Here is a 26,884-nt window from a genome sequence, read left to right as displayed (position 1 = left end):
ATATCACTGGAGTATATGAAATGTTGGGCGGGAACGGGAATTTGGGCGGGACATAAATCTGTGGAGTTCTTTAATGCCCATAGCTAGAGCAGCACGGTTCAACTTATATGGAACGAATTTATCATAATCGAGGTTCCGCGCCAACCGATTGATGTGCCTTCCAAGTGGATGTTTGATTACAAATCTTGTGGTTCAAGATGTCACACAAAATCCGAATTTTAACTATAAAGATTCGGCTTTTACAGTTCCCCTTTTCGTGACTCGCGTAAAGCTACCTGCCGTGATCGGAGGCGGTGATGTCAATTACAGTGATCAACCCTGCTACGATTATGATGCTTTGGCACATTTAAAAGAACAACGCCAATTGAATTCTTGCAAGTATGATCAATAAACGAAATCAAGCTCAATACAATATGACTACCGTCGCCAAACTTCGAGCTCTTTTAGCTAATGAGAATGAAATTGTTGTTTGTCCAGGCGTATACGATGGCTTCACAACGCGTCTTGCACTCAATGCAGGATTCAAAACTTTATACATGGTATTTCTCGACCAATCCACGGTACTCTCATTTCATCTCCCAAAATAGTAATTGACGATGAGGAAAATAGACAGGTGCCGGGACAACCATGTCTTGCCTTGGTATTGCGGATTTAGGCGTCGCCACCATGAATGATATGCGAGATAATGCATCCATGATCGCCAATATCGACCCTACCATTCCATTGATCGCAGATGCAGATACCGGCTATGGAGGTTAGTAAATAGATGATTCCTCTCTTGTTCAATTAAGCGATGCGAGTATCTACAATATCTAACATGTAGTATTAACAATCCCTAGGTCCCCTTATGGTATCTCGCACCGTCGCTTCGTACATTTCCGCAGGCGTAGCCGCCATGCACATAGAAGACCAAGTCGTCAATAAACGATGCGGTCACCTGCGCAATAAAGAACTCGTTCCGCTCCCCGAATTCGTCTCGAGGATTCGGGCAGCGGCCCTCAAGCGCGAGGAGCTGGGAAGAGATATTGTGATTATTGCGCGCACTGATGCATTAGCCGATCAGGGTTATGATGAAGCGGCGTTGCGCTTGCATGCGGCGGTGGATGCGGGAGCAGATGTGGTGTTTTTGGAGGGAGTCAGAAATGAAGAGGAAGCGAAGAGGGTTTGTAAGGAATTTGGAAGAGAGGGGGTACCCTGTTTATATAATTGTGTGCCTGGTGGTGTGAGTCCGGTGTTGAGTGTTAAGCAAGCAAAGGAATGTGGGTATAGATTGGTTATTACGCCTACATTGGCACTAGGCGCTGTTTTTGAGAGTGTCGGAAAGGCATATAGAGAATTATTGGAGGATGGGAATACGAAGGGTAATGGAGTGGCAGTGAGAGATCTCTTTGATAGTTGTGGGTTGAAAGAGGCTACGGAGTTTGATGTTAAAGCTGGTGGGAAATTGTATCAAAATGGTATTTGAAGACTGGTATGGTAATCTTGGTCTACTTGTACTTATATTGGGATAGAAGGGAATGTATATTAGATTGGGAATGGAGTCGGATTAGACACTGATAGCGGAGTTTCATATGTCGATATCGCACTAGTGGCGTGGGAGTACAGCCAATTTCAAATGATCCTATATTTCGGAATATCGTATTTCTTCATCTGTATTCCTGCTGCTTCTACTATATCTCGACAATCTGTTAGATCGTCATTGCTCTGAAATTTCGGTCGTCATTTACTCCAGGATGAGCTCCTCAAGAATGTTTAAAGGTTCACAGAAGGACGGCTCCGTCCCAAAGTATCTACTACATACGGAGATCTTGTCAAAAGGTTACTGAGGCATTCGTTAAACACAACGCAGTATTGTCCAAACCTTAAAGGTTTCAAGCAAGAAGGTGACAATGGTTGATTGGGAAGTCTCCGAAACTTTCGAGAGTTTCTGTCAGCAGAACGCGTGTATGTATAATCCATCAGAGAAGGGCCTCCTTTAAAGATACATGAAAAATACAGATAGAACCACATACGGACGAAGACAAGTAAAATCATTAGAATTGTCAAAGGAGCTTATAGAGAATTAAAGAAGTATTAAATATATTAATTATGAGCTTCGGCTAGGTATTTGAATGATAAGTCGGACTCCGATCCTATGATCTGTGAATCTCGAAGAATTTCCGCAAGAACTTAAAATAAATTATTACAATTGGGATCCCCCTATACAAAGCTGCCTTATATTATATGTGAAAGGATATCTATATATCAGTGAAAGATTTTAGTAAGTTCGATCGCTTTGTCATCTTCATCTGTATGAACAGTCCCTTTTCCCAAATCCGTTACGTATCATTACCATAATTTTTCCTTTGAAAATTCGAACTCTTACCTGTATGACATTAATACAGAGCGCTTGCTCATCCCATCGCAGAGACTACTCCATAAATCACCTAAATCTCAAGTATAGGGGATTGATTGAAGGTACGGACTCACTAAGTCCGCGTAGCGCATGTACCTATCCAAAATCTTTCTCAGGTAAGTTATAACAACTCCTCTCTCACGGCTCGAATATCCATTCGTGCCGTTGGTAGTAACTCTAGCATCCCAGTGATTATCCATAGTACATACTCCTGGGGATATGTGCTTTTCCAGCAAAGTCGCCGTAGAGTCTTCATAAACTGTTCGGATTCCGTCGAGATTCTGCAGGAGCGGTTTGGATCATCGTTGTTAAAGCTTTCCCATAATTCCCATGACCCTCGAGATCCTTCAGTGAGGATTACCAACAAGAACGCAAAGCAACAGCCCATCTGCCAGACATCTGCCTTGAGACTACTGTCTGTGTGGTTGACTTGTTCGGGCGTAAGATAATGATACGTGCTCTTGGAATAGTTTGTGGTTCCACCTTGTCTGAAGACTTTGCTCACACTGAAATCTGCAATTATCGGCCGGATCCCTCTGGTACTGTCATCGTAAAGCAGGATGTTATCTAGCTTTATATCCTTATGCTTTATCGAATGTTCATGAAGGTAATCAAGTCCGTCCGCTAGCCCTTTTTTAAACCATCAGTACCTTCGTTTCTTTCATTACCGAACTTGATGCGAACCATGGACACGATTTTCGTCTCTGATTGTCCGTATCATGGATAAATCTCTCCAGCGTATATGGCGCCCAGGGCTGAGTAACCAGGTAATAGGTATGGGGGTCGTTGTGTACTTGGTAGACATCCATTAAGGTGAGCAGGTTTGGATGGCTGCACCTAGCCAGTAGTCTCAACTCTTTCATTACCATACTCAGCTTCTTTAAGGAGTGTACCTTTTGAAGCATCTTCACAGCAAAGGCAGTGTTGTTTGTTGTGTTCACTGCTTTGTAGACAGTGCCAAAGCCTCCTTTTGCCTGAGAGGTATCAAGGTCCAAGGTCCACTTCATATGGCACCTTCTCTGCTTCCGTGAATGTGTGAACAGAGATCGAGTCGCGGTGGGCATTATAAATCTTTAGAATCTTCTCCATATTGTTCCTTTTAGATTCATTAGCATTTTCATATTAAGGCTTTTGAAGGTAACTAACATAGAGGCGTGATAAGAATCTTGAAGCCTTTGATAAGCATGTTTAACCTCGCAATCTTGTACAGTTCAAACTTTTCTTAATTTCAAAAGTTGTTCCTTGGCATCACTGATCATGGTTGGAGGATAGAGGCTTTCGGTCAGCTCCTCCACTCGTGCCATCTTCTTTTTCATTAATGGCGTTTCTTCTTGTAGAGATCCCTTTCGAAATCGATTGACCGCGGGTGCTCGATTTCCGTTCATGTATGAGTATGATTTCTGATCGAGACTGGCGATTCAGTCAAGCAGTGACATAACATGCGTGATTTCGCTTCTACATTGCTGCGACAGATCTTTTAAATCGAGCGCTAGATCTTGTGCCGAATTCCTTGTCTCAGCCCGACCGGGACAATGTTTGAGTGAAGAGCGACCCTCATGTTCCAGAGCGGTGGCCATCAAGTACTTTTGATATTTCTCATTCGGCAGCTTACATGAATGTGCTAAAAAGTGAACTTCGAAGATGCGTCAAAGAGATGGATTGATTTGCGCACCATTTTAAACACTAGAAAAAGGAAAGTATTTATACAGATACTTGAATACTCGTTGCGTCTTCCATTCCTTCTTAAAGGTATATTGCCGCCTGGTCCATCTATTAGCAAAGTACCAGTAGACGTACACCCATTCAAGATGAATACAATAGAGGAAGTCATAAAACCGGCAAGCCAAATTTTGCTCCGTTTCATATTCACGATTGTCATGCATATCATGCAGTCACCTATTACTCCAATGAGTACACGATTTGCTTAAATCAATGATATGCCCAATGACAGTAAAAAACGTACTTATCACTATGCCCTGACTGCTTCTAGAACACATTAGAAACAAGATGCTAGCACGATCTCGGAACCCTGATTGGAGGTAGTATTGGCGCTGAGATTCGAGGGCGTGCCTACAAGGTTCACAAATGAATGTTTACCACGCGTGTGCACGTGTCTGCTAATTTCGGGACAGCCATACCAAACTTCGGACTAAATTTCCGTTCCGATGGAAGTTTGGGTTGTTAACCTTTTGTCTCCCCGGGAAGAGGATAGCTCAAAGGCAGCCAGGTCGCAAAATGTAATGATCAAGGGCCCATGCAACGAAACAACTCCAAATTGGGCACCACACGATTATTAGCTCAGTCAATTTGGTTGATTGCGGGTCAATAAGCAGTGAGCATTCAACGTCTATAGTGAATCTCATCCACCATCTCAAAGATAGGTAGGTGAGCCACCGATCCAAGTTGTATAATCTTTCAATCATGCAACTCTTTTTGTCTATCGCTCAGTCTGATCGATTGATGACCACGCACAGGTATCAAGTTGCAATCCATAGATGCTCAAGAATGTTAAATAGGAATGCCAGAGCAAGAAATTCGTCAGAAAGTGCGCACTTCGAAGCTTTTGAGATAAACCGTTCAAACCAAAGAAGGTGTGTCACCTCCATTTCGATGTTGTGTAAACATTCCAAGCCGCTAATATTTACATTTGCTCCACATAACCCATCACAATCCTTGGCCAGTCTCGGCTATCCACACTCGACCCCTTCATCACATAAGACATCACAACACTTCTCAAGATTCCGTGTCAAATCAACCAATCAAAGCTTGGGGCTAGTGATTGAATACCACGTTTCATGGTCTTCGAGTCTATTGATCTATCTATATTCATTGAAGTAAGTTGTGTTGATTTCCCATCTAATATTGATACACTGTCGAAATACAGATACTAGGTAATGTATTCAATTTTTCAGTGGATATGGATGATTGGGTGTGGGGCTTCTCTTTTTCTCCAGGGTATGATCATCTTCCTATAGAGTAGTAGAATCATTCCCTCCAAAAGCAATTCTTACTAGCCCGCAAAGTTAGGGCACATTCGGATCGGTTTTTCTTCGACATTAGATTCAAAATATTAGCCTGATATCGTGTTTATCGAAAACAATAGTGAACTTAATATATATTAGATTAAATATATAATTGAAGTCATTTGAAAAAAATTGAAATAAATATATTATTGAGTCTTATAACGTGGTTTAACATCGAGTATATTATATTACTAAGTGCATTATGAATTTTACATACAAAATACGTCTGTGCGTAATCGTACACTTCCTTTATTTATCAATATAATTTGATTTTTTAAAGAAATTATTACATTTGTTTATATAAATAATATGAAAATCGAATTATTTTTTTAAAAATCTGAATTAAAATAAGAGTTATTATTAAAATAGTTTTTTTATGACGAAAATCGTGACAATTTCGACTTTTCTAGAAATATAATAGAAATATTTATATAAAAATTAGATTTCTGAATATCTTATCTTTTCTTATTATTCAATATATATTTTTTTCAATTAGAATAATGATTCGTTATTAAAATACAAATATTGAAAAAAGGTTAATTTAGGTGTATTTTAAAGTAGTGTACTCGGTAATACAATGTACTCGGTATTAAATCATGTTAATCTTAAAATAACAAATATATTAATAATTAGTAATAGTCTTAAAAACATTATAAAGCAAATATAGTTAAGAACAAGTAATATCTCCTTTATTTTCAATTCAACTTTATATATCCCAATATTACTTCAAATATATTAGCTTTATTCAAATATATTTATTAACTTCAATATGTTAAATATCCTTGCTATTTTGTTATTACTAGAGATTTCATCAAACAAATAAAAAAATCGATCTGAACGAGTCCTTATTGTTGACGTTCATCGGAAACTTTTCTCCAGCCACTTTTATGACAAAATAATTACCATAGCTTACCTACCTAGGTAATAGCTCTTAATCAATGGATCGAGGTCTGTTCTTAATGAAGCCTCATTATGATAGCTTCGGGAGTACCTCCGAGAATAGATGATAAAGTTTGTTTTGGGGGAATATGACGTGGATGCGTGTGCCTTGGGTTCATGGTGATTGTAATACGCGCAGGTGCATGCATGTGACGATACCCATTGTCGTGGGATGGGGGAATAGTGGGGTGTACCAATGAAAAGGAATTACTCGTAAATATCACTTCATATTTGTAAAAGTGGAGGACAGAGAGGAAACAAGATAATTTGGTGAGGTGGAAATGAGTGGGAGCCAGATGGAGGCACAGATTTGATTTTGCATGCATATGTTATGTTGTTATGTTCGTGAAACTTGCGAGGATGGGAGGGAGGGTAGAGCGGTAGAGTATGTATGCAGTGCGACTGGTGTCTAGATTCCAGTAGATGGTAATGTTACACGACAGATCTAAAGTTTTCACGGTGCTGATCTAGTTCAATCCCATCTGATATTGCGCGGCCTATCCATCGTATAGCAAAAGAAAAGAAACATCGCATACTATGCTACAGCGCGGGAAAGAAATGTATTGATACCAATCTATATAATTTCGACACGCGTGGAAGAGATCCCTCCGATCAACATATACCCGACCAGATCTGTCAAAATAAACCATGTAAAGAAACTCCAAACTGCAGTACTCCTGTCATCGCCATGGCATCTACGAGCCATTTGTATCCCTCGCATCCTGATCGTCCAGCCTTTTGCAGTCATTAACACATCGCAATCGCCAATCGCCCGTCGCCCGTCGCCAGCCATAACATGGAAAACAATCGCAGATGAAACAGCGAATGAAAGAGAACTCCATGGCCCATTACCGTAGTCCCCTTTTATAGTACCAGATAACAAAATGAATAAAAGAATAACGAATCAAAACGAAACGAAACAAAGCCCTTTTTCCCAATCCCCCATTCCTCATTGTAACAGGACGTATAGAATTCTCTTAAGGCTATAGAACTCCCAAGCGGATATGTCTTTTCCTTCATGTTCTCCATAGCTCTTGTGGGCTTGCCGAATCGACGAGTTTCCCATCATAGTCTTGAAAATCGAGCGAGTAGAATTCGATGCAGGTTGAGTACTTGTGAATGGCACCTAACCCTTCCAAGACTGACTTTGATGGAGTGAAGGGGATGGGGTAAGAATTTTCGAATGTGAGTGCAGTAGTGGTGATATTGAGTATGGTTGCATAACCTGAGATAATCGCAGTTGGTCCTATTTTGGAAAGATAAGGGGGGGGCTGTTGTTTGCAACTCTCGAGTACTGATCGCGAGCTGATTGCAGACATGATAGAGTAATCATCAGCGCTTTCCTGAATAAACAAGAGCCAATTAGCGCTGGGAACGGCAAGTCAATCTTCTGGGGTATACGAACGTGGAGTAAGTAGATTCCAATTTAAGAGATAAGAGTGTAGAGTGTGCGAACTAAGAACAAACTGTTAGTAATGAACAGAAAAAGAAAAATTCAAATGATATACGCACGTGACGTTTATCTGATGATGATGAAGTAGATTGACAATCTCCTCCTCGGACTTTTTGTCCATGATAAAGAGTTCTGTAATCCAATATCTATGTAAGTCGAGAAGTTGTTCAACAGTGAACTCGATAGTTTGAGTCTCCATCTTAGCTCTGTAAGAAATTGTTCGTTGATTGATGGTAGTTGTGAAGTGTTAGTGTCAAAAGCTATGAGGATCGGGGGATGCGATGGATATAGAGCTTCGGGTGGCAAGTCCATATTAATATGCAAAGAGCCCTTGAACAACAGATGGACGAGAAGCGGAGATGGCAACTTCCCGGTAAGACACAGGCATGGCAAGCCTACAAGGCAAAACAGTCTCTTGCTTAATGCCACATCAAGGAATAAGCGATGAATAACAGGGCGGAACATGTTAAATCCTGGTCAAATAGCAGAATTGAGAAAAATGATTACCCGCTTAGGCACCTACCAATCAATGTGAACACCGGTTGACGAAACTGGTGTGGCTTGCATATACGTGGAGTTAGGTTGAGGGGGGAAGAATAGTTCGGATGATGTTACGAGGAATAGCATGGTCGGCCCTCAAGACTATTCAAAACCTTGTAGACAGATACATATACCATATCCATGGTGTCGGGTACCTTGAAGACCCAAGTAGTGGATCAGTTCGCGGCAGATGGCGTAATTGTTGGAATCATAGATTCCAGATCGAATTGAAATCAGGTGGACGGTTGAAGGCATCTTGGAGCGTAGGGGTAGCGTTCACAGAAGCGGTGAAGATGCTTAATTGAAAGAGATGCAATTGACTTTGGGAAGTCTGTATTTACCTTTTCGTTCGTCCGGTAGATCTTCTGACTTCCCCGCTCGTAGCGGCAGAGGAGATTGGAAGCCGGGCAGGGGTAGCAGGTCAAGGTACCTATAAGCACAAGAAAATGTTGGAGTGAAATGGGGTTGTCTTTAATATATCGTTCGGATATTTCTTTATGTGGCTGAGTTGAGAGATATATCTAGGTTTTGAAGAATATGAACTAGGAATATATTGAGCTTTAACGGCCTTGGCTATCAGCCACAAAAGATAAAAAGGGGCGAGCAGTGGGAAATTCATCATTCAAAAATGACAAGCATTTGAGCCGGGGTTAACAATACCTAATCGCATATGAGAGAAACCGTTTGTCGTTAAAATTTCCTCTAAGCTTTCGAATCGGCTATTCCGCTTAAAGTTTGAGTTCGGGCGTTTTGACCACTCAATCGAAATTTGCGAAATGGTTCAGGTCACAAGTGGTGAATGAGGCAAATGGTTCACTACCGGGTCTTTCGGGTTAATTTCCGATAACGAACCCCCAGTCCTATTACAGGTAGAGAGACCTTATGGTTACTATGGTCGCTGTCTCTGTATCTGTTCCAGGTCTGCTGCAAGACTCCTTCCATGTCTTGGAACTTGGAACGGATCAGCTCTTTGTCAGCTAACGTCGTATATACTAAAAATCCTAATGAAGAAGTAAATCCGAAAGTTGAGCATGTAGGGTTTATTAGTAGATATCAAATCACATCGATGCCGGTAGTCAAGCGTTCAGCTCTAACCCCACAACCCACCAATCAATAGCCTGTTGTGATCTTTTAGTCTACTGCAATTCTTCTTTTGGATATCGCATGTCCAGGTTCGACAGCATTAGGACGAGTGATTATCTGTCACAAAAGGAGAATAAATCGGTTGATCTCTGAGAACCTCATCACCTCATGAAAGTCCGTGCCAATCATACCAAGCATAGAGCCTATTGAAACGGTTATCAAAGCGCTTCAGCATGAAATACTGGATGTGATAATACAAATACAACTGCTGTGCGGAGTTGCGACAACCTCATACTTTTTTCGGATCGGATATGAAATCCGTGTGGCATCCGGTGCAACCCTAATAATTGACCCGAATTACAATCTGAGTATGGATCAGCAGATTCAATCGCCTCTAACGGCCACCTGCATTTGAGGACATTGAGCTCATGCAGCTACGGGTGAATGCATTGCTGAGTAGACGTTTGAGAAGCTGACCATGTGGAAAACACATGTCAGCAAGGGCTGGAATTTTCTAATGACTGCAAATGAATGTGCATTTGAGTTTGTGAAACGTACCCGACCATATCGTACCACTTTTAAATGTCTAAGATAAAGTCGCAACATTCCGGCTTCCCCGAACATACTTTTGTCTGACTTTTGAATATACACGCCCTATGCGCCAGCAATCCAGGGTAAGTCTCGCTTAGTGGTCCCCCATGTCAATGTCAAATATGCTAAGACAAGTTGCTGTTTATGTCGCAGATCATCATCATCATCATTAGACGGGAAATCAGACCAGCTATCATCTGAAACAAGAACTCAGTGTGTGAGGATATGCCCTACCCTCCCGTGTGATCCTTTGCTATTTCGGGAATGATGTAGCGAGTCTGATTGTGATCGGCCTCGGTAGATGCCTTTAAGTCAAGGTACCTTAGATACCTCTGAGGTATGTGCACGCCTCGACCACTCTGATTCATCTCATTACGAGTATCCGGAATTCCGAGTAATCTAGTAAGGTTGACATTGACCAAAGGTAGGGGCTATCGGTTTGTGCCTTTGTTTTTGAGAGTGGATTGCTTGGTAGGTAGGACACATGCACTATGGTAAGGTTACATCCTGGCTGTCTGCTCGCCCTGTAAACTTTGAATCGACAAGGCAAATCGCCGAAGAATACGAAAGGCAGTAGTTATTTGGTCATAAGTCTGCAAAGCCCTGCCCTGGGCTCTGCTCTCTTGTTCGGGTATTCTCGATCATTCGATTCGCTACAGGTATACCTTATTGATTTTGATTGGATTACATTGAACGTTTTTCGTCAAAGGGTGATATATGTATCTTAAAAGGTCACAGTTCGTAAAGTAAAGGTTTAGAAGAGTTGGTCGAAACGACAATAGGATTTTTCCATGATCCTTCCACAATCCCTACCACCAAATCCCTTCAACCTTTTTGCTCCACGCCAATCATATAATTTATATCACTACCGCATCGGAGAACCTGCAGCGGGAGGGGGCCTGCCGATATTATTGTTCCCAATGTTTCTAACTTAAACAAGAAAGAGGGTATACCCGATCACAGCTTTTTTTACTTTGAGGAATGCCTCTTCCCAATTCATAGGTTTGTCAATTTTATTTTAGTAATTGTAGAAGCAGGGTAATTGAACTAGGGATTTAGATGCAAAGCGTCTAGGATATAGGGGCTGTATGACGTCGATAAGTCTCGCAATACGCACGTTTCCGTTCGTAGACGCCTTCTTCAGCCCCTTATATCGGGGATTCCCTTTCGAGAATTCATCCGACATCGAACAATAATAAATACATATATCAAGTGGTTAGAGAAGAAGAGTACATTGCCTATCGTTGATCAAGGAAGAAGTCACATGCCTTACTCTTTACATTCAGGTCACATTCAAGGCACAGTGACATCCGAATGCGTTGCCCCTTCGGACTCACCCCTAACAATCACGCGATCACCTCAATATGCAGGAAAAAGATGTGTTGTCGAAAAGATTTCGGGATATTCAATCTGTACTGGTGCTTTTTCATCTTCGCGCTCGTTGTGCGGAACGTTATTGAGCCATTAGGCGTCGATCTCGCCCACCATTACACTGCATTAGCTTGCTGTAAGGAAGATAATGATATCGCGCTATGGTACTATTATATCATCCAACCGGAATTGAAGCCATTTGCTCTAATCATTGACCTCAGGCACTGCAAAGCAGATTACTGAGGTAGTAATTGTCAAGGGACATAAATCTATCACTTCACATCGCGGTACCTAGATGTCGGCAGCGAACCAATGGTATGACTGTCTCCCGAAAATGACCCACGGTTTCGCGAACTTTACGTACGTACTGGGTAGCCGTTGAGTCAGATCTATCTACTAGGAAATTATCGTCGCTACAAATGCGAAAGATGTCAAACATATCCGACTAACATCATAGGCAAGAAACCTATCATTGAAGTTCCTCTTACTCAAACCAGGAATACCAGTCAGATTCTTATCTACACCTAGATCTAGGATTAGAATCACCGCAGGGAATGATCCACATCTACGCGTCTTTGGTGCAGATTCTTTGCGTGCTCGATGATGTGTGGATGCCCAGATGCTTGCGCATGTCAAGAACCAATGTATCCCAGTCTTCAGTGCTTCCTCGTCCGTATTTTGATATGTGCAGAAGTCGATCCAAGCATCCTTGCGTACACTAACCGAGATCGAAGCACCTAGCTATCTGTCGCACAACATAAGTATCCGCATTCCGGTCGCTGGAGAACCTGACATCTCATCTCACACAATTGGGCCAACATCAACGAAATATACAAATCGATTCTCTTACATAAGATATCAGGCTCTCAACTGATCATATTCTAGTCTTACCTCAATTATGGCTCCAGTTTGCTTTCGCAGCCTAATATCTTGCATCCCACCGGGGACTCCCAGAACGTTTCCGGTGTAGCACTAAGAAAGGGATCACAAATTATTTCCTAGTCTGACTGTGTCCGCAGCCCACTTTGTGAACAGCAATAAGCATGTGCTCCCATGGACGACGGTGATTGAGTGGTTGTTGTGCAATTATTGGTGTCGCGAAGTGTTATCAGAATCAAAGGGAATGTACTTACAAGTTAGTTTTCCACTTCATCTCTACGCCCCCCAATCAATTTACTCGCAGTCATCATGCAGCCAGGCTTCTCATGGGCCAGGTCGAGCTTCCACAGAATACCGATTTCGAATGTGGGAGTGAATTTATGGAAACAAAGCATAGTAGTTCCTAGCAGCTCCCTCTGCCACTACCCAGGTATCGGAAGTTTTGCTGACAGGGCTTTGTGAATATCGGGGGCTATCATCACGCAACAAATGTACCAGTTCGTTTAGCAATTACTGAATCGAATCTCTGCATCGGGCTTTTGAATCCTAGGAACATTAACTGGCTAGTATACGTCAACCAATTTAGGTTGGCAGAGGTACGGAATGATCAGGCGACGCAACTTCTTAAGACATTGTCGAATATCATATGTCGAGAATCAACCAGGTACCAAGTCCCAGCTACGATAATTTCTATTGGTGAATTCATACACATTCATACGAATTTGATTCAACCATGCGGCCCGAGCAAAAAGTTAAGATAGCTATGAAAGCCAACCACCACAAGGGAAAGTTCCATGATCAGGGACTGGGTAACTTCAAACATAAAATCGACCAATAACACGAGGAAAGGTGTCCGGGAGATGCCTACGTGGACTTGTATACGCCTTGAATGAATTTGAATCCTTCTCTCATACTCATTAAAAACGCGGGCACGGCGGGCATCATAATGATCTGCGATTTCGATAATTGGACCCGCGGTCCCTGCCTTTGATTCCTTGCAATGAGCCGACGAGTTCTACTTGATTTGAATGTCATGCATGTCTTATTCCGTTGCTTTGGGAACTAACTTTCTGAATATTCATAGGTTCATTAATCAAGGACTATTAGGGCAATGTGGAGAGATCAATTCGCAAGAACCATTATGCCCTGCCTCACCCAGATCGGACATTCAGGTAGCACGCGCTACCCGCGACTCGCCTTTTGAGCTTAAATTTAGATTGGAACACTTCTCAGCCAGCCCACCAATGTGCCATGCCGTCTTTTAATTTGACGATGAAGGTCACTCCACGCCAAACATGAGAGATATATTCCAAGCGAGTGGGGACGATGATGAATTTAAATGGATTCACTATCCACTCAATGGCCGCACACTTGAGCATGGTTGTATAGCATAACCGACGCCACGCGGGGACCTCGCCTCGTTTTGGCGATCGCTAGGAACTTTAACTTCCGCAAGGATTTCGGAACCGCCACCTGGTAAACTTCGGGTGATTGCGGGGGGCTTTGATGACCTCGGAAGGAAGTATTGGTTCGAGGTTCGAAAAGGAATTGTTTGCTTGATAGATGCACTCCAAGTGCACATTGATGTTGCCGCTGAGCCACGACACCCATGGGAATGGGGGTGACGATCATATCGGTTATTTGAACGATATGTCTACTTCCATGAGTTTTCTATTATATACTCATAATGTGAAGGTATTGATTGCAATTTGGGAAACAAAACGAAGTCGTATGGTGAAATTGACGAGTCCGGCCGGTTACTACACGACCCATTCTGAGACTCACATTTTCTTACATTACCACCAATCTAGTGGACGAGTGTCTTTAGAGACCCTCGATCGTTAAGATTGCATTCCCACCCAGACATCGAGGATCAAGCACTATCGGCTCATCTTAAGTTGTACCTAGTAACGCCGTTCTTACTAAACCTCAAGTCCCAATTTCTAGAACTCGAAACATAAATAGAGCAGTGGACCGGGAGCTTCTTTCCCCTAATATAAATCCATTGCACAGTACGAGGTCTTGATTGCGCATCAGTTATTCCGAAGCATGAACTATATCAACTTCTCACCAGCACCATTTCTCCCATCCCTCGGGAATTCCTACAACTAAAGCTGTTCCGACTTCGAGTAAGCCCCCTATTAAGTTCTTTAAATTCAACTAGGGCAATGCGAGAATTCGGTCTACCACACTTGAGCCACAGTACAAATTACCATTTCAACCCGGATGAAGGCAATTCATGAAAGAAAGGGCAGAGTATAATCTACTTGAAAACGATATACTCGCTGTATAACGTGCATCAAGAAAACATAGCTCCTGCCTCCTGCCCACCGACCGATTACCTAGATTAAAGAAGTAGAATATCGTAATGAAAATACGGATTTAAAATACTTGCGATGTAAGAGCGATCACTATCCACAACAGAACTATCTATTATACTCTCCCGCCCCGTTTTCCTTGATATGTCTTAAAATTTGAGTTTCAAGCATGCTGACCGCTCGAGGAGCATTTGTCTGTCAAAAACTAGAATATCTCCCGGGACTGCTTGATTGAGAGAATGACATTGAAACAGTTTCCCGATTAAAGATGTCTCCCTAATGTCAGTTTGCCCCAGTATCATAAGTGTATGCTGCGGAAAATACCGTATCACCTCGTCAATAAAGCAAAGAATGAATAAATAGAGGACCAGGACCAAGCTTGCATTTAACTCCACCTCCAGACCAACTATGTCATTGTAGAGATTTTTATGCTAAGCTCTAAGTAGCAGCCAAACGCCTATTATACAGTATCATACGGAAATCGTTACAATTCTTCGTCAACATCCATTTCCTGTGGTGCGTGGCCATTTGCTCCGTTCTTTTCCTTTGGTGCAGAGGCCTCCTTATCAATCATCTGTCTCGAAACCGAAACAATGTTGTCTTCGATAAGCTTTTGGCCAACATCTTCCAAGTGCTTCTTTGGATCAACCTTTCCAACATATCTAGTCTTCAATTGATCTTTTGTCATCTCAGTCTCTTCCTTGACACGCTTCTCATAGCCTTCGGCAAGTCCAACTAGCTTTTGTAATCGCTCGGTATTGCGAGTCCCCTCGACTCTGAAATCATCCATCTGCAAACCTTCGGTCCATACATGCTTGTGTAAATTCAGTAACATACTCTCTTCTAAGGCATTCTTGCGATAGTCGATTCCTATGCTGTAGTAATGCCTATTGAGACCGTGAATGAGCGCTTGGATAGAAGGTTTGTTGAGATGTCCCAAATTGGATGTACTCTGTCGAGGTTCTTGGCCGAGCATAAGTGATTGTGGATTGATGAGACGGAAAGCATCAATGACGACCTTTCCCTTTACAGATTGAATGGGGTCAACAACGACGGCAACAGCTCGAGGTGTCAATTGCTCAAATGATTGTTGAGTGTTGATATCGACGGATGATAGCCAACAGCCAAAACCGGGATGCGAATGGTACCAGCCAACAACGGTTTCCGGTCTGCGAGATATTATGTTAGAACCTTCCGGATTGTAGAGAAGGCAAAGGCATACGAACCGTCCTGTCTGTCTCAACATATCCATCATTTTTGTTTGGAATACTGGGTCTACTGCCTCGACACTGACACCTGTACCACTTTGTGGCATAGCGAATACATCCACAACTCGAACTGTGAAGTCATCTACGAACTCTCCCAACATTAAACCCATAACTTCCATGGGTACACCAGCTCTGCCATGTCGCAACATCTTGAGTAGTGCCAACGAAGAGATATATACAGTTTCGGAGTTATCGATCAAACCTGGGTTATCCTAAGAATTATGTGAGTTTAGTTCCATAATATTCCTCGACATAATCGAGCTCGCCGTGCTGGGTTTTGGAAATAGTATAGCTTACACCTCCGCCTGGACTTCCACCTGCCATAGGCCCGCCACTAGCCAACAACTGATTTAGTCTATCCATTGCTATTTGATCGATCTATGAGTAAACAAAAGTAGGGTATCTCGAGAAAATTGGATGATGGCGTTGAAAACGAAAAGTGTCAAAGTATTATAAATGGTGTTGTGAAGCTCCAACTTAAGGCAGCTTAGAAACGCGCATGAAGTTCGCAAGGTAGAGCTATTATGTAATCAACAGCACATGACTGTTCAGCCTTGCGATGTAGCCTCGACAGTGGCACTCATCCAATTAGCGATAAGAGTGTTTTTAGTACATTCGGTCATCATTGCTTGACCCCTGCCATAAGCTCTCTCTCACCTTTTTATTTATCTCCCACGGATACCTTTCCCATTTATTCTTTCTGCCTCGTCTCAGATAGCCCTTCAACAACCACAACTCTGTATGTAAATCTAACCCAACGTTTTGCACAATTCTACAACGATTATCAACTATCCGATTTATCCTACACTTTGAGTTACTTCTTAGTGGCTACAATCATAAACCCGTCCAATATGTCGAATTCCTTCGCGCCTTTAGATCCGGTGTCGAATGGGCCAAGCACCAAAAAGAGGGTCGCATACTTTTACGATTCAGATGTCGGAAACTATGCTTATGTTGCAGGACATCCTATGAAGCCTCATAGAATACGTTTGGCGCATAGTTTGATTATGAATTATGGAGTTTACCAGAAAATGGAGATTTATGTGAGTCGTGATCGAGAACGCCCTTCTTCAAGATTGCTATGCCATCACTTACCCCATTTGCGAATGCAAATACAAGGGCGAGCATCAAATGATTCAGGTAGACGTCGCTCAAATTTAATACTGATTGTGCTTAATAGCGAGCAAAACCAGCAACCCGGCACGAAATGACCCAATTCCATACCGATGAATATATTGACTTTCTTCAGAGAGTCACTCCCGACAACATGGATTCTTTTGCTAAGGAACAAGGAAAATACAACGTCGGAGATGATTGCCCTGTCTTCGATGGACTATTTGAGTTCTGTGGAATCAGCGCTGGTGGTAGTATGGAGGGTGCAGCCCGTCTAAATCGTTCAAAGTGCGATATTGCTATCAATTGGGCCGGAGGGCTACATCACGCAAAGAAAAGTGAAGCAAGTGGCTTCTGCTATGTCAATGGTAGGAACTTCCTTCTCCAAACTCATGATCTCGTGCTGATTTGATTTCAGATATCGTTCTCGGCATAATCGAGCTCTTGCGCTTCAAGAAGCGGGTTCTCTATATTGATATCGATGTTCATCACGGTGATGGTGTCGAGGAAGCCTTCTATACGACAGATAGAGTGATGACAGTTTCATTCCACAAATATGGCGAATATTTCCCTGGGACTGGTGAACTACGAGATATTGGAGTTGGACAAGGCAAGAACTACGCAGTAAATTTCCCACTTCGTGACGGCATCGACGATGTCACCTATAAATCCATCTTTGAACCTGTTATCCAGAGTGTGATGGATTACTACCAACCAGAAGCGATCGTTCTTCAATGTGGCGGAGATAGTCTCTCAGGTGATCGCTTGGGATGTTTCAATTTGAGCATGAGAGGCCACGCGAATTGTGTTCAATTTGTCAAAAGTTTTAACAAGCCCACTTTAGTGCTGGGAGGAGGTGGGTATACTATGCGTAATGTCGCACGGACTTGGGCATTTGAGACCGGTGTTCTAGTTGGCAAGGAAATGGATCCAGTACTTCCTTACAACGAGTACTACGAGGTATGTTTTCTGTTAGATCATTTTGAAAATATTCTAGTATTGACCAATGCATTTAGTATTACGGCCCTGATTACGAACTTGATGTTCGAGCCTCTAATATGGAGAACGCTAATTCTAAGGATTATCTCGAAAAGATTAAAATCCAAGTCATCGAGAATCTGAAGAGAACTGCTCATGCCCCATCTGTACAAATGCAAGATGTACCCCGTACTACGTTGACTGGAGCAACGGACGAAGATGATGACATTATGGCTGATGCCGATGAGGACGAGAACATGGATGTTCGTCATACTGAGCACCGAAACGATAAGCATGTGGCCCGGGATGATGAGTTCGATGAAGCCGATGAAGAAGAAGCGAATCTTGCAAATGGAGCATTTGCTCAGAATGGACACGTGAAACAGCGCAACCACACTTACTCCGATGTTGATATGGACAGTGGTGTTCCCACTCCCGAAATCGATGTCCACGACGAGATTGAAGATGCACCAACAGCTGTCACCGAAGCGAACGCAAAAATCAATGCAGAGCTCATGGAGCAGAAGACTCAAGATGTGGCAGTTACCGAAACTCTTGAAGCAGGCCCATCAAATGCCCCATCTCGCTCAAACTCGCCCAAGCCAATTGTTGATGACGAAGGTGATATTGATATGGCAGAACCGCTCGAAGCCACGACCTTAGCATCGGTTCATGAAAAAGCCGAAAAATCACCTGCGCCCCCAACAGCCTCAGCCAAAGACCCCCCCAAAGCCAATATCGCCACGGATATTGAAGCTACCGTTAGTAGCGAGCAAATCGAGCAAATCGAGCCTGAAACAGCCATCCCTAAAGCAGACCCTGTTATACTAAAGCAAGAAAGCGATACTGAACGACAAGATGCAAATGTGACAGCAGAAGCAAGTAAGGAGATTGCCGAGCAGACTCAATCATGAGCAAATTGAAGGACACTGATATCGTTCCAATTACGTGTGCTTTCTAAATTATGGGGTTATTGGATTCCAAACGGCTTCAGAATGTAACATTTTGCTCCATGCTCTTCTGGGCAGAAAACTCTCTACGTTGGGATACAAACACAATTTAAGGCGAACGGCAGTCCGATGAATTAATATATACAACAACGGACGCGTCTGAAACTCGCGTTGTATGATATCCTCCAGAGCGGTACTAATCTTGACGAACTTTGAGTCTGACATTCGGTCTTAAATTTTCGCATAATTTTCTTTTGTAATTCTTCAGTCATATGTAGGAGGGATGGTAAACTGAGCAGGGCGTACATGGCGAACGAGATCGGGAATTTCACAAGGGCGTGGAATTCTCGCAGACTATGATACTTTACAGAGAAGGGATCCTTTCAGCTCACGCTGTCTCCATTTCCCCGGACCCAACTAACTCCACATGGGGAGTATACCAATACTTTGGTCTTAGGATTGAAAGGGAGTTCAATATATTTGACTGTAATTAAAGAAGCTATGAAATATTCATCAATTGCCAATGAAACAGTGATCAAAGTGATATCTTGGCGGTTTTGGAGCAAACAATTTGTATTTGGTCGTGAATGTCAAAAAGTTCATAACTGTGGACGGTGAGAATAATAAATATTTAGTCTTTAAAAATGATAAGTTTTGAGAATTATGCTATTGTTGACCTCATCAGGTAGAGGGAGAAATTCTGCGCCATTCATAATGTAAAGTGGATCCATACTTTTTTCTTCGCTTATTTCAGGTTAGGGTTTCCACTACCAAATGGATTTTTTGTAATTCAACCTCGAAATAATACCGACCGACGACAACCTCTAATTCGACAAATTACATTTTCGACCCTTTCAGCATACCGAAAGCAATACCGTCGAGATGGCAAAGATTTCGTGAGTTTGCCTTTTTCACAATCATTACGGCCTGGTGGAGTCAATTTGTGGAGGGAATGCGCCGAAACTTTGATGAGGGGGAAACGTCTGAAGAATAAGAAATTGGGAGAATTGAAGCTTGATTTTGAGGATGGCACTGGATTATTGAGGCTATGCGGCAGAAGAACGAGATTCCAAAGGATTGAAAACTAATGTGATGGTGTTAATAGACGTGGAGCCCCTGGTGGCAAGCTTAAGATGACTCTCGGTCTCCCAGTGTGAGTTCTCACTCTGATTTTCAAACCCCGCAATCTGCGATATCGAACAACTCGACCACGATATATTTCTTGATTATGCGAACCTACCCTTCTTCGAATTCGCAATACAATGGAGCGCAAAATACTAACTAGAAAAATAGCGGAGCCGTCATGAACTGCTGCGACAACTCCGGTGCCCGTAACTTGTACATCATTTCCGTCAAGGGTATCGGTGCCCGTCTCAACCGTCTTCCAGCTGGTGGTGTCGGTGATATGGTCATGGCCACTGTCAAGAAGGGAAAGCCTGAATTAAGAAAAAAGGTTATGCCAGCTGTCATCGTTAGACAGTCAAAGCCATGGAAGAGAACTGATGGTGTTTTCTTGTACTTCGAGGACAACGCCGGTGTTGTGAGTAGAAAATTTTCCATACACTTATTTGGGCAGGGGTGCGGATAGAGTACCCAAGTCGAGGCGATGAACACAACATGAAGGATTGGTTCTGGAGGACGAATCACGAATTCTGAGTGGTGAGGATGGAACAATTGCTGACGAGGTTTTCTACAGATTGTCAACCCCAAGGGAGAGATGAAGGGATCCGCCATCACTGGACCAGTCGGAAAGGAAGCTGCTGAGTTATGGCCAGTAAGTTCCAACATTCTGCGTCTTTTTATGTGAAAGCCAGCGACTAACTCAGTTTCTCCAGCGTATTGCCTCTAACTCTGGTGTCGTCATGTAAAGAGGGCTGTTCTTTTTTCGGGGTTCACAATGTCAAATGGATGGAAGTCATGGATGAATGGAAGGGCGTTGCATCATTGCGTTAGGCCTACTTCACTTACATACACTAAGACTTGCCGGTCGATTATGAAAAATTGATTCAGCTTCCTACCAATGCTGCGAGATTTGGACGAATTTGTGATGTGCTTATGATTATGGTTGGAGTGGAAGAAAAATTTGGTTGACACTCGGTCGACACGCGGTTCAAGCTGGACGGACTACAGGATGAAGCTCGAGAGGAGAGAGTTTGGGGAATGAGCAAGTGCCATATAGGTTCAAGAAGCCTAAAACGGGATATCGACAACAATGCAGTTTCCAGAATCCAAGATTTACCCTCATACAGCTCCACCAAACTGTTTCAACGGATTATCGCTGTTTGAGAAACAACTTGATTGAAAATATGTTAACTGGCCGCAAATTCCTCTACAGAAACTATCTCATCGAAAAACTGAGTCACAGAACGGATGTGGAAGCCAACAGTCAAGCTCCAGATGATTCGGGTACAGTATGTATTGTCCGACACTGTGCTATGTTGATGAACCTGCTGCGAGTTTATATCTATCCCAAAACCTGCACTCCTTGCCGTGCCCATCGCTCAATGCAGTCCTTCCTACCCAAATAGCGCCCAATTCAAACACAGGATATGCAAATTATGATACAGTAGTAAGGAAATAATTCACAACTATTTTTTATGGATACACATCTATCCATTTTCTATGCCCATGCCCCTACCAACGCCATTAAACAACTCCCGCCCAGAACTGCCACAAAAGCTTCCCACCTTCTCCTTCCCTTGAGAATACCATAACTCTTATCACTCAAGAAGTCCTCGGCCAATAATTGTACCAATCCCGCAAATAACAATAATCCACTGCTAATAGCATTCATGAAACCCACCATCAACAGACCAGCCGCTGAATGCGGATCATACAGATTATGTACAATGAGGCCAATAGCCTGACCAATGGGCGTCGTAGTTCCGTATGCGAGAACCATGAGCCAGGGACGAGGAGAGGAGGAGGGGAAATTTATAGCGGCGATGCGAGACCCAAGGGCAAGTCCTTCAAAGGACTGGTGGAAGGCGATTGCGACTAGAAATACAACGAATGGAGGGCCAGTGGCTACAGAGATGGCCATGCCGATGAAGATAGAGTGGAAGAGGATACCTGCTTCGAGGAGGAGACATTGCAATATTTGTCGTTTCTGGGAATCTTCTGCCGAGACTGGGGAAGAAGAGCTGGTCTCTGGGTCGTGTGGGGAATGCGTAGGAGCTTTTGTGAGGGGGTCATCTAGCTCATCGAGTTCGAGATCCAGATCAGACTCGTCATCTGAAATATTGACGTCTTGATATTTCTTGCGCTCGGAACTCTCGGTGGGTCCAGTTTGAGGTGTTGAAACTGGGAGCGGCGAGACTCCTGCCACGAGACCTTCGGATTCTCCCATATCTTCCAAGGCTATATCTTGCGGCCGACGATTTAGACCCATCTTTCCTAATCTGCCATTCGCTTGCTTCCCCTTTTTCTTTGCGCTCCCGTTTCCCTGTGCTCCTTCATTCTCCCCTCCGGGCACAACGTCCCAATTCCCTCCATGTGAATGTGAATGGCCTGCCCCTCTCGTCGTTAAAAACATCTCGAGCCCTACAACAATCAGTGCACTGAACATTGCAATAAGTCCTGCTAGAGGATGATATGCATCGCTGAAAAAATAGGGCAGACATGGATCCGTCAAGGACATGAAAGCTGTTGGTAATAGATGCACGAATGCTGTAGCTATGAGAACACCAGTTCCAAAATGTTGAGAGAGAAATATAAACCGATTCGGGCCTTCGGATTTCGAGGAACGGCGAGAAAGCAGGGGAAATCCACATGCTGTGCGGGAACATGTTAGTTGGCACAAATGGGAAAGGGTACATGTGGCATACTGATTGTACTCAGTACAAGTATTAGCACAAGCGCATATACATGTGTGGATGTATTGTAACTGCCTTTAACCCCCGAACCACACACTGGTTTCTCTGGAACTCCAGGTTCATCTTGTTGTTGTTGTTGTTGTTGTTGTTGTTGTCGTCGTGCTAATTCGGCCAAGAGATGAGATGTAGACCAGGACGAAACTAGGGAGATTTGTTAGGACGTCACATATGAGGAAAATGGAAAAAGAAATTTACCATCGCGATTGACGACCATCTTGAGGGTTGCAACGTTATAATTGTAATATATATCGCAGAATCATTGTGTGTGTGTGTGTGTATGTTTGTGGGAAAATAGAGGAAAGGTTGTCTTTTGGTAATATACGAGTTACTTTTTGGTTTGGCGGAGTGATTGATGTTCCGAACGCTAGGGAGCGCTTTATCGTTTTGTCGGGGCAAGGGTTAGGGGTGCTAACTTGACTTCATCAAAAAGTGTTTTTGCTTGCGATGGCAGTTATCAATTCGAGTGGATTGATGTGCTTAATCTCAAGGAATTCTCTGCAGCATTTTTGTTGGAATGGTTATGGTGATTTTTTGGCCATACGATTACAATTGCGATGTCTTCCCGAAAACATGAGGCCATTCCCTGAAGCAACTAAGAAAAGGACAACTGCAACATGGCATATATATGGAAAGCATGCCTCGTATGAAGTCTACCTATATGTTTTTAATGCATCTGCCTTAGGTACATCTTAAGCTCTGAGTACGAGCAATCGAGATTTGCTCCTGTGATTCGAACTGAGGTGCGGAAAGCTACTTGGGTGTTGTTGCGGCGGAATGCTTGAAAGCTTCATTGCTTGAAGAAACTCATACTTCTCAATCTTAGATGGATCTCAGCAAGTCTTCAAGTTCGGGTACTCAGGTTTATACATATAAGCCTGATGCTGTGGTTATGGTGCTTCATGTGGCGACGACGTCGGTCGCATCAAAGACTGGACGCAAGAACTGTCAGAACTGTTGTCTGATGGGTATCTCTCATCCCGACTCTCCTTTCCCACCTTTGAAATAAAACGAATATATCTTATCGTAGGCTCCTCCCTATTTGGATTCGAGCCTAGTGCTCGATCCAATGGATATTCACTACACGTTTAGAGACTTGATTTACTTATACCCTCGCCGTCGCCCTTCTTCCCACTAGATTTTTCTTCTTCTTTAAAACCTTCTCTCCATTGGGAGTATTGATCCTCATCAATAACGACAACTACTTATCCAATACTCTCTGGACTCAATTCGTTCTTCTCAGGCTGATGCAGCTACTCGAAGGCATAGCTAAGTCTTAAACTCCAGCACTTCAACGGTTTGTGGTTCGGTCTTGAACCTCGACCAAGAGTCCGATCTATTGTTTAGCAGCTTTCTATCTTTGTTTGGCAAAACAAAGCATCACTTGTCTATTCGTTATTATCTTTTATCTGTAAGACTCCTCAATTCCACAATATCAGCCACTGAAAGGCGAGACTCGAAAGACACAATCGTATCTCAAAAATTGCAGACAGCACTGTCACAGATCTCCTGTTCTGCAGACAAAACCCTTCCTTTCAACAATCGCAGACCCATTATCATTGCTCGGCATACGGGTTCTCAAATTTCCATTTGGAGCTCACCAGATCATCTCACGATATCAATATACATCTTGCAAATCCCTTACTGAAACTGAACACGGAGTTCCTTGTGCAGAAATTACCAGATATCCGATCATTTTAAGTTTGACCGGATCGCGGATTTCCCCTATTTCAGCCTTACTATCATATCTAGGTTCTTGTGATAAAATCTACAAGAATGGCAGACCATCATGATGACTTAAGCGTTCCAGCTGCGACAAAGGGCAGTGGGCATCGTGGTGTGTTGGACGGTCCCACTGTCCTTGATGGATCTGGTGTTGAAGGTAAGCCCCGGGTTCAATGCTTTCACAAACTGATAGCTGATAGCACATGCAGAAACGATTGTAGCTGATATTGCCAGCGATTCTCATTCTCCAGGAAGAGATGGGGGAGGTCTCGATATCCCTGGTGAATCAGATGCCTCTGGTGACTCCGACGAGGGAGGCCCAGTGGAGCTGGATGGTAATGGCCGTCAAGATGCCACCATTGAAGCCCAGTCTCAACTCAAGAGGCCCAAACACGCAACTTCCGTGAAGAAATACCTCCTTCTCAGACGCTCCACCCAGGCCAAGCTTTCTCCCCAAGAAATTGATAAAATCATATAATCCTTGAGAAAGAGAAATGGCCGCACACTTTCTCCTCGTGAGGCCGAGAAGAGACGTCAAGAATACTACAATCACAAGAACGAAGTTTATCACCCAGAAAACGCTGCGCAAGTACTCAGTCTCTTTGGTGGCAAATCGTCACCCAGTTCTGTGGGATCTCGTCCAGAAGATGTTCACGCTTGGGCTATAGCAGATTCGAAGAAACTCGCCAGATCAAACAGCACCAATCCCAACCCTATTCTTCCATGGATCCGTATACGTCTGTATGATGGATCAAGTGTATCCAGAACAAGAGACAATGCGGTCGGCATGTTGTCTGGCTCTTCTTTGCCTCTCAATACATACTCAAGACGCCGATATTGGATAGAGAGACATGTGAACTGGGGTAGCCGCAAGAAGACACCATTCATTTCGTGCACCAGTAACATAAGCCAGCTTACCAGGTGGTGGTGTCTCCGCCGATTTCGAAGACGATGCCCTTCAAAAATACTCGACACGAAGGTCGATATCATCAATGTCTATGCGACACAAGCTGCAGGGTATCCAGTCTTAAGATTGAAGGATGAAAGGGCTTACTACGATGTAACCTAAGGTCAAGTGCTCCGATCACAATGAAGAATACCTAGTGCCATACTGTCTTCCAGCGATTGCGATCATTACAACGTTCAGCTGGGGCTTCATTGATCAATGGAGAGATTACACAGGGCGTGATGAAGAAGCTTGGTACCAATAATTCGTAATCCCGTTAGCTCTCGCGCACGAAGAACTAAGACAAGCCAAGATGGAGGCCAAGGTAACGTCACTGGGCTTCGAGACGGCTCTCGTTATCAAAGTGGAGACATTGAGCTTGGATGAAGTTATCGAATATTTCACTGCACCTCTCGAGCAACTGCAAGGATTTCTCGCAATTTTGAGAGCAAGAAGTCAAGGATATCTCTGAGGAAATATAGGTAGTGGAGAGGAAATTGCCGCTACTTCTGCCAGCCAAAACGCCTCGAATTTTACAAAGTGATGCTGCTTTTTGGCTAGCTTTATTTCGAACACATTCATATCGTAGCGCTTCTTTTGTTGAATCTCATTTTTTTACGGATCGGCGACCGGTAACATTTATTCTACTTATCTATCTATGTATCAGCGTAGAGTATGATTGCGTTTGGGGCTGGATACATATCATTGAGTGGGCTTTATCTGGTCGCATCACATCTGGGGGAAACATATCTTTTAAGCTCTCCGCGAACATTTATTATCAATTTTATTAAGTTTGTTGAAAGGGGATATCAACATAGAAAAAAGTCATTACTTACATATCAATTCACGCTTATATCTAAACATCTCCTCTCGCTTCTAATCTCCATTCATGCTCGAGAAGCAAGTCATCCGCGTTTTGAAATAATTACAGAGATCGAGTGATCAATATTCTTAATTGTTCATAAACACATTTCAATCTCTTGGAAATATAGTCATCTAATATCTCGTCGAAAATATTATCGTCGGAAACATGAAGGCACTTCAGGCAGTGATATCGTATTATGTGATTTACACATACACGAAGGGATTGCTCCGTGAATGTCGACTGCAAATTCTGCGATCGATTTCAGCCTTTCTATTCAAGTTCCTAGCACCAAATTTTTTTAGCTAAATAAATGTGATTTTAAAATGCTGTGACACTACTGATCTCGTCCACATCGACCTGATAATTTCGTTGAGAAGGAGCTTGATAAATCAGTATTTTTGTTCCTTCCTTCCAATTTCCCAGTACAACGTACAAAAGTCGTGTCATTTATAAGATTGTCACGAGAAAGTCAAATGCTACGATATATCCAACTCACGATACATTTCATCCCTCCTATTTATATGTATCCTAGTTGGTAGCACTCAGCCTTATTATTACGTCAACGTGAAACTTTC

The 26,884-nt window shown here is 43.0% G+C and overlaps 9 protein-coding genes across 9 annotated transcripts; 4 read left to right on the top strand and 5 right to left on the bottom strand.

Annotated features, from left to right (window-relative positions):
- Positions 1-413: 413 nt before the first annotated feature.
- On the top strand, positions 414-1,465 carry EAF01_002367 (uncharacterized protein; the record flags this gene model as incomplete). Its single annotated transcript, XM_038910619.1, has 3 exons — positions 414-539; positions 610-754; positions 840-1,465. 3 exons carry the CDS (start codon positions 414-416, stop codon positions 1,463-1,465), a joined length of 897 nt encoding a protein of 298 aa, XP_038773541.1.
- A 1,051-nt stretch (positions 1,466-2,516) lies between these two features.
- On the bottom strand, positions 2,517-3,200 carry EAF01_002366 (uncharacterized protein; the record flags this gene model as incomplete). The annotated part of the gene is made up of 2 exons (XM_038910618.1): positions 2,517-3,025; positions 3,080-3,200. 2 exons carry the CDS (start codon positions 3,198-3,200, stop codon positions 2,517-2,519), a joined length of 630 nt encoding a protein of 209 aa, XP_038773540.1.
- A 4,173-nt stretch (positions 3,201-7,373) lies between these two features.
- Positions 7,374-7,676, bottom strand: EAF01_002365 (uncharacterized protein; the record flags this gene model as incomplete). Its single annotated transcript, XM_038910617.1, has 1 exon — positions 7,374-7,676. The coding sequence occupies one exon, from the start codon at positions 7,674-7,676 to the stop codon at positions 7,374-7,376; it is 303 nt and encodes a 100-aa protein (XP_038773539.1).
- Positions 7,677-7,689: 13 nt separating this feature from the next.
- Positions 7,690-8,009, bottom strand: EAF01_002364 (uncharacterized protein; the record flags this gene model as incomplete). The annotated part of the gene is made up of 3 exons (XM_038910616.1): positions 7,690-7,700; positions 7,763-7,812; positions 7,870-8,009. The coding sequence occupies 3 exons, from the start codon at positions 8,007-8,009 to the stop codon at positions 7,690-7,692; spliced, it is 201 nt and encodes a 66-aa protein (XP_038773538.1).
- A 7,067-nt stretch (positions 8,010-15,076) lies between these two features.
- EAF01_002363 (uncharacterized protein) lies at positions 15,077-16,223 on the bottom strand (the record flags this gene model as incomplete). Its single annotated transcript, XM_038910615.1, has 3 exons — positions 15,077-15,761; positions 15,819-16,072; positions 16,158-16,223. The coding sequence occupies 3 exons, from the start codon at positions 16,221-16,223 to the stop codon at positions 15,077-15,079; spliced, it is 1,005 nt and encodes a 334-aa protein (XP_038773537.1).
- A 488-nt stretch (positions 16,224-16,711) lies between these two features.
- EAF01_002362 (uncharacterized protein) lies at positions 16,712-19,538 on the top strand (the record flags this gene model as incomplete). The annotated part of the gene is made up of 4 exons (XM_038910614.1): positions 16,712-16,903; positions 17,041-17,341; positions 17,392-17,933; positions 17,990-19,538. The coding sequence occupies 4 exons, from the start codon at positions 16,712-16,714 to the stop codon at positions 18,863-18,865; spliced, it is 1,911 nt and encodes a 636-aa protein (XP_038773536.1). The 3' UTR covers positions 18,866-19,538.
- Positions 19,539-19,688: 150 nt separating this feature from the next.
- EAF01_002361 (uncharacterized protein) lies at positions 19,689-21,228 on the top strand. Its single transcript, XM_038910613.1, has 5 exons — positions 19,689-19,797; positions 20,007-20,054; positions 20,195-20,441; positions 20,598-20,675; positions 20,737-21,228. Exons 1-5 carry the CDS (start codon positions 19,784-19,786, stop codon positions 20,767-20,769), a joined length of 420 nt encoding a protein of 139 aa, XP_038773535.1. The 5' UTR covers positions 19,689-19,783; the 3' UTR covers positions 20,770-21,228.
- On the bottom strand, positions 21,229-23,073 carry EAF01_002360 (uncharacterized protein). The gene is made up of 3 exons (XM_038910612.1): positions 22,972-23,073; positions 22,729-22,917; positions 21,229-22,675 (listed from the first exon to the last, which is right to left on the bottom strand). The coding sequence occupies exons 1-3, from the start codon at positions 22,988-22,990 to the stop codon at positions 21,522-21,524; spliced, it is 1,362 nt and encodes a 453-aa protein (XP_038773534.1). The 5' UTR covers positions 22,991-23,073; the 3' UTR covers positions 21,229-21,521.
- Positions 23,074-24,549: 1,476 nt separating this feature from the next.
- On the top strand, positions 24,550-25,567 carry EAF01_002359 (uncharacterized protein; the record flags this gene model as incomplete). Its single annotated transcript, XM_038910611.1, has 3 exons — positions 24,550-24,655; positions 24,708-24,901; positions 24,989-25,567. The coding sequence occupies 3 exons, from the start codon at positions 24,550-24,552 to the stop codon at positions 25,565-25,567; spliced, it is 879 nt and encodes a 292-aa protein (XP_038773533.1).
- Between the last annotated feature and the right edge of the window lie 1,317 nt (positions 25,568-26,884).

The sequence above is a fragment of the Botrytis porri genome (assembly GCF_014898465.1).
Source record: "Botrytis porri strain MUCL 3234 chromosome Unknown BPOR_003, whole genome shotgun sequence".
Classification (NCBI taxonomy): domain Eukaryota; kingdom Fungi; phylum Ascomycota; class Leotiomycetes; order Helotiales; family Sclerotiniaceae; genus Botrytis; species Botrytis porri.
This window is presented reverse-complemented; position numbering and strand designations above follow the sequence as displayed.

Bases quoted from the DNA above. Each gene is read 5' to 3' on its own strand.
- EAF01_002361 (XM_038910613.1), top strand. The intron at 20,055-20,194 runs GTGAGTTCTCAC...CTAGAAAAATAG, and splicing joins ATGACTCTCGGTCTCCCAGT to CGGAGCCGTCATGAACTGCT. The intron at 20,442-20,597 runs GTGAGTAGAAAA...GGTTTTCTACAG, and splicing joins TCGAGGACAACGCCGGTGTT to ATTGTCAACCCCAAGGGAGA.
- EAF01_002360 (XM_038910612.1), bottom strand. The intron at 22,676-22,728 runs GTATGCCACATG...GTTCCCGCACAG, and splicing joins ACTTGTACTGAGTACAATCA to CATGTGGATTTCCCCTGCTT.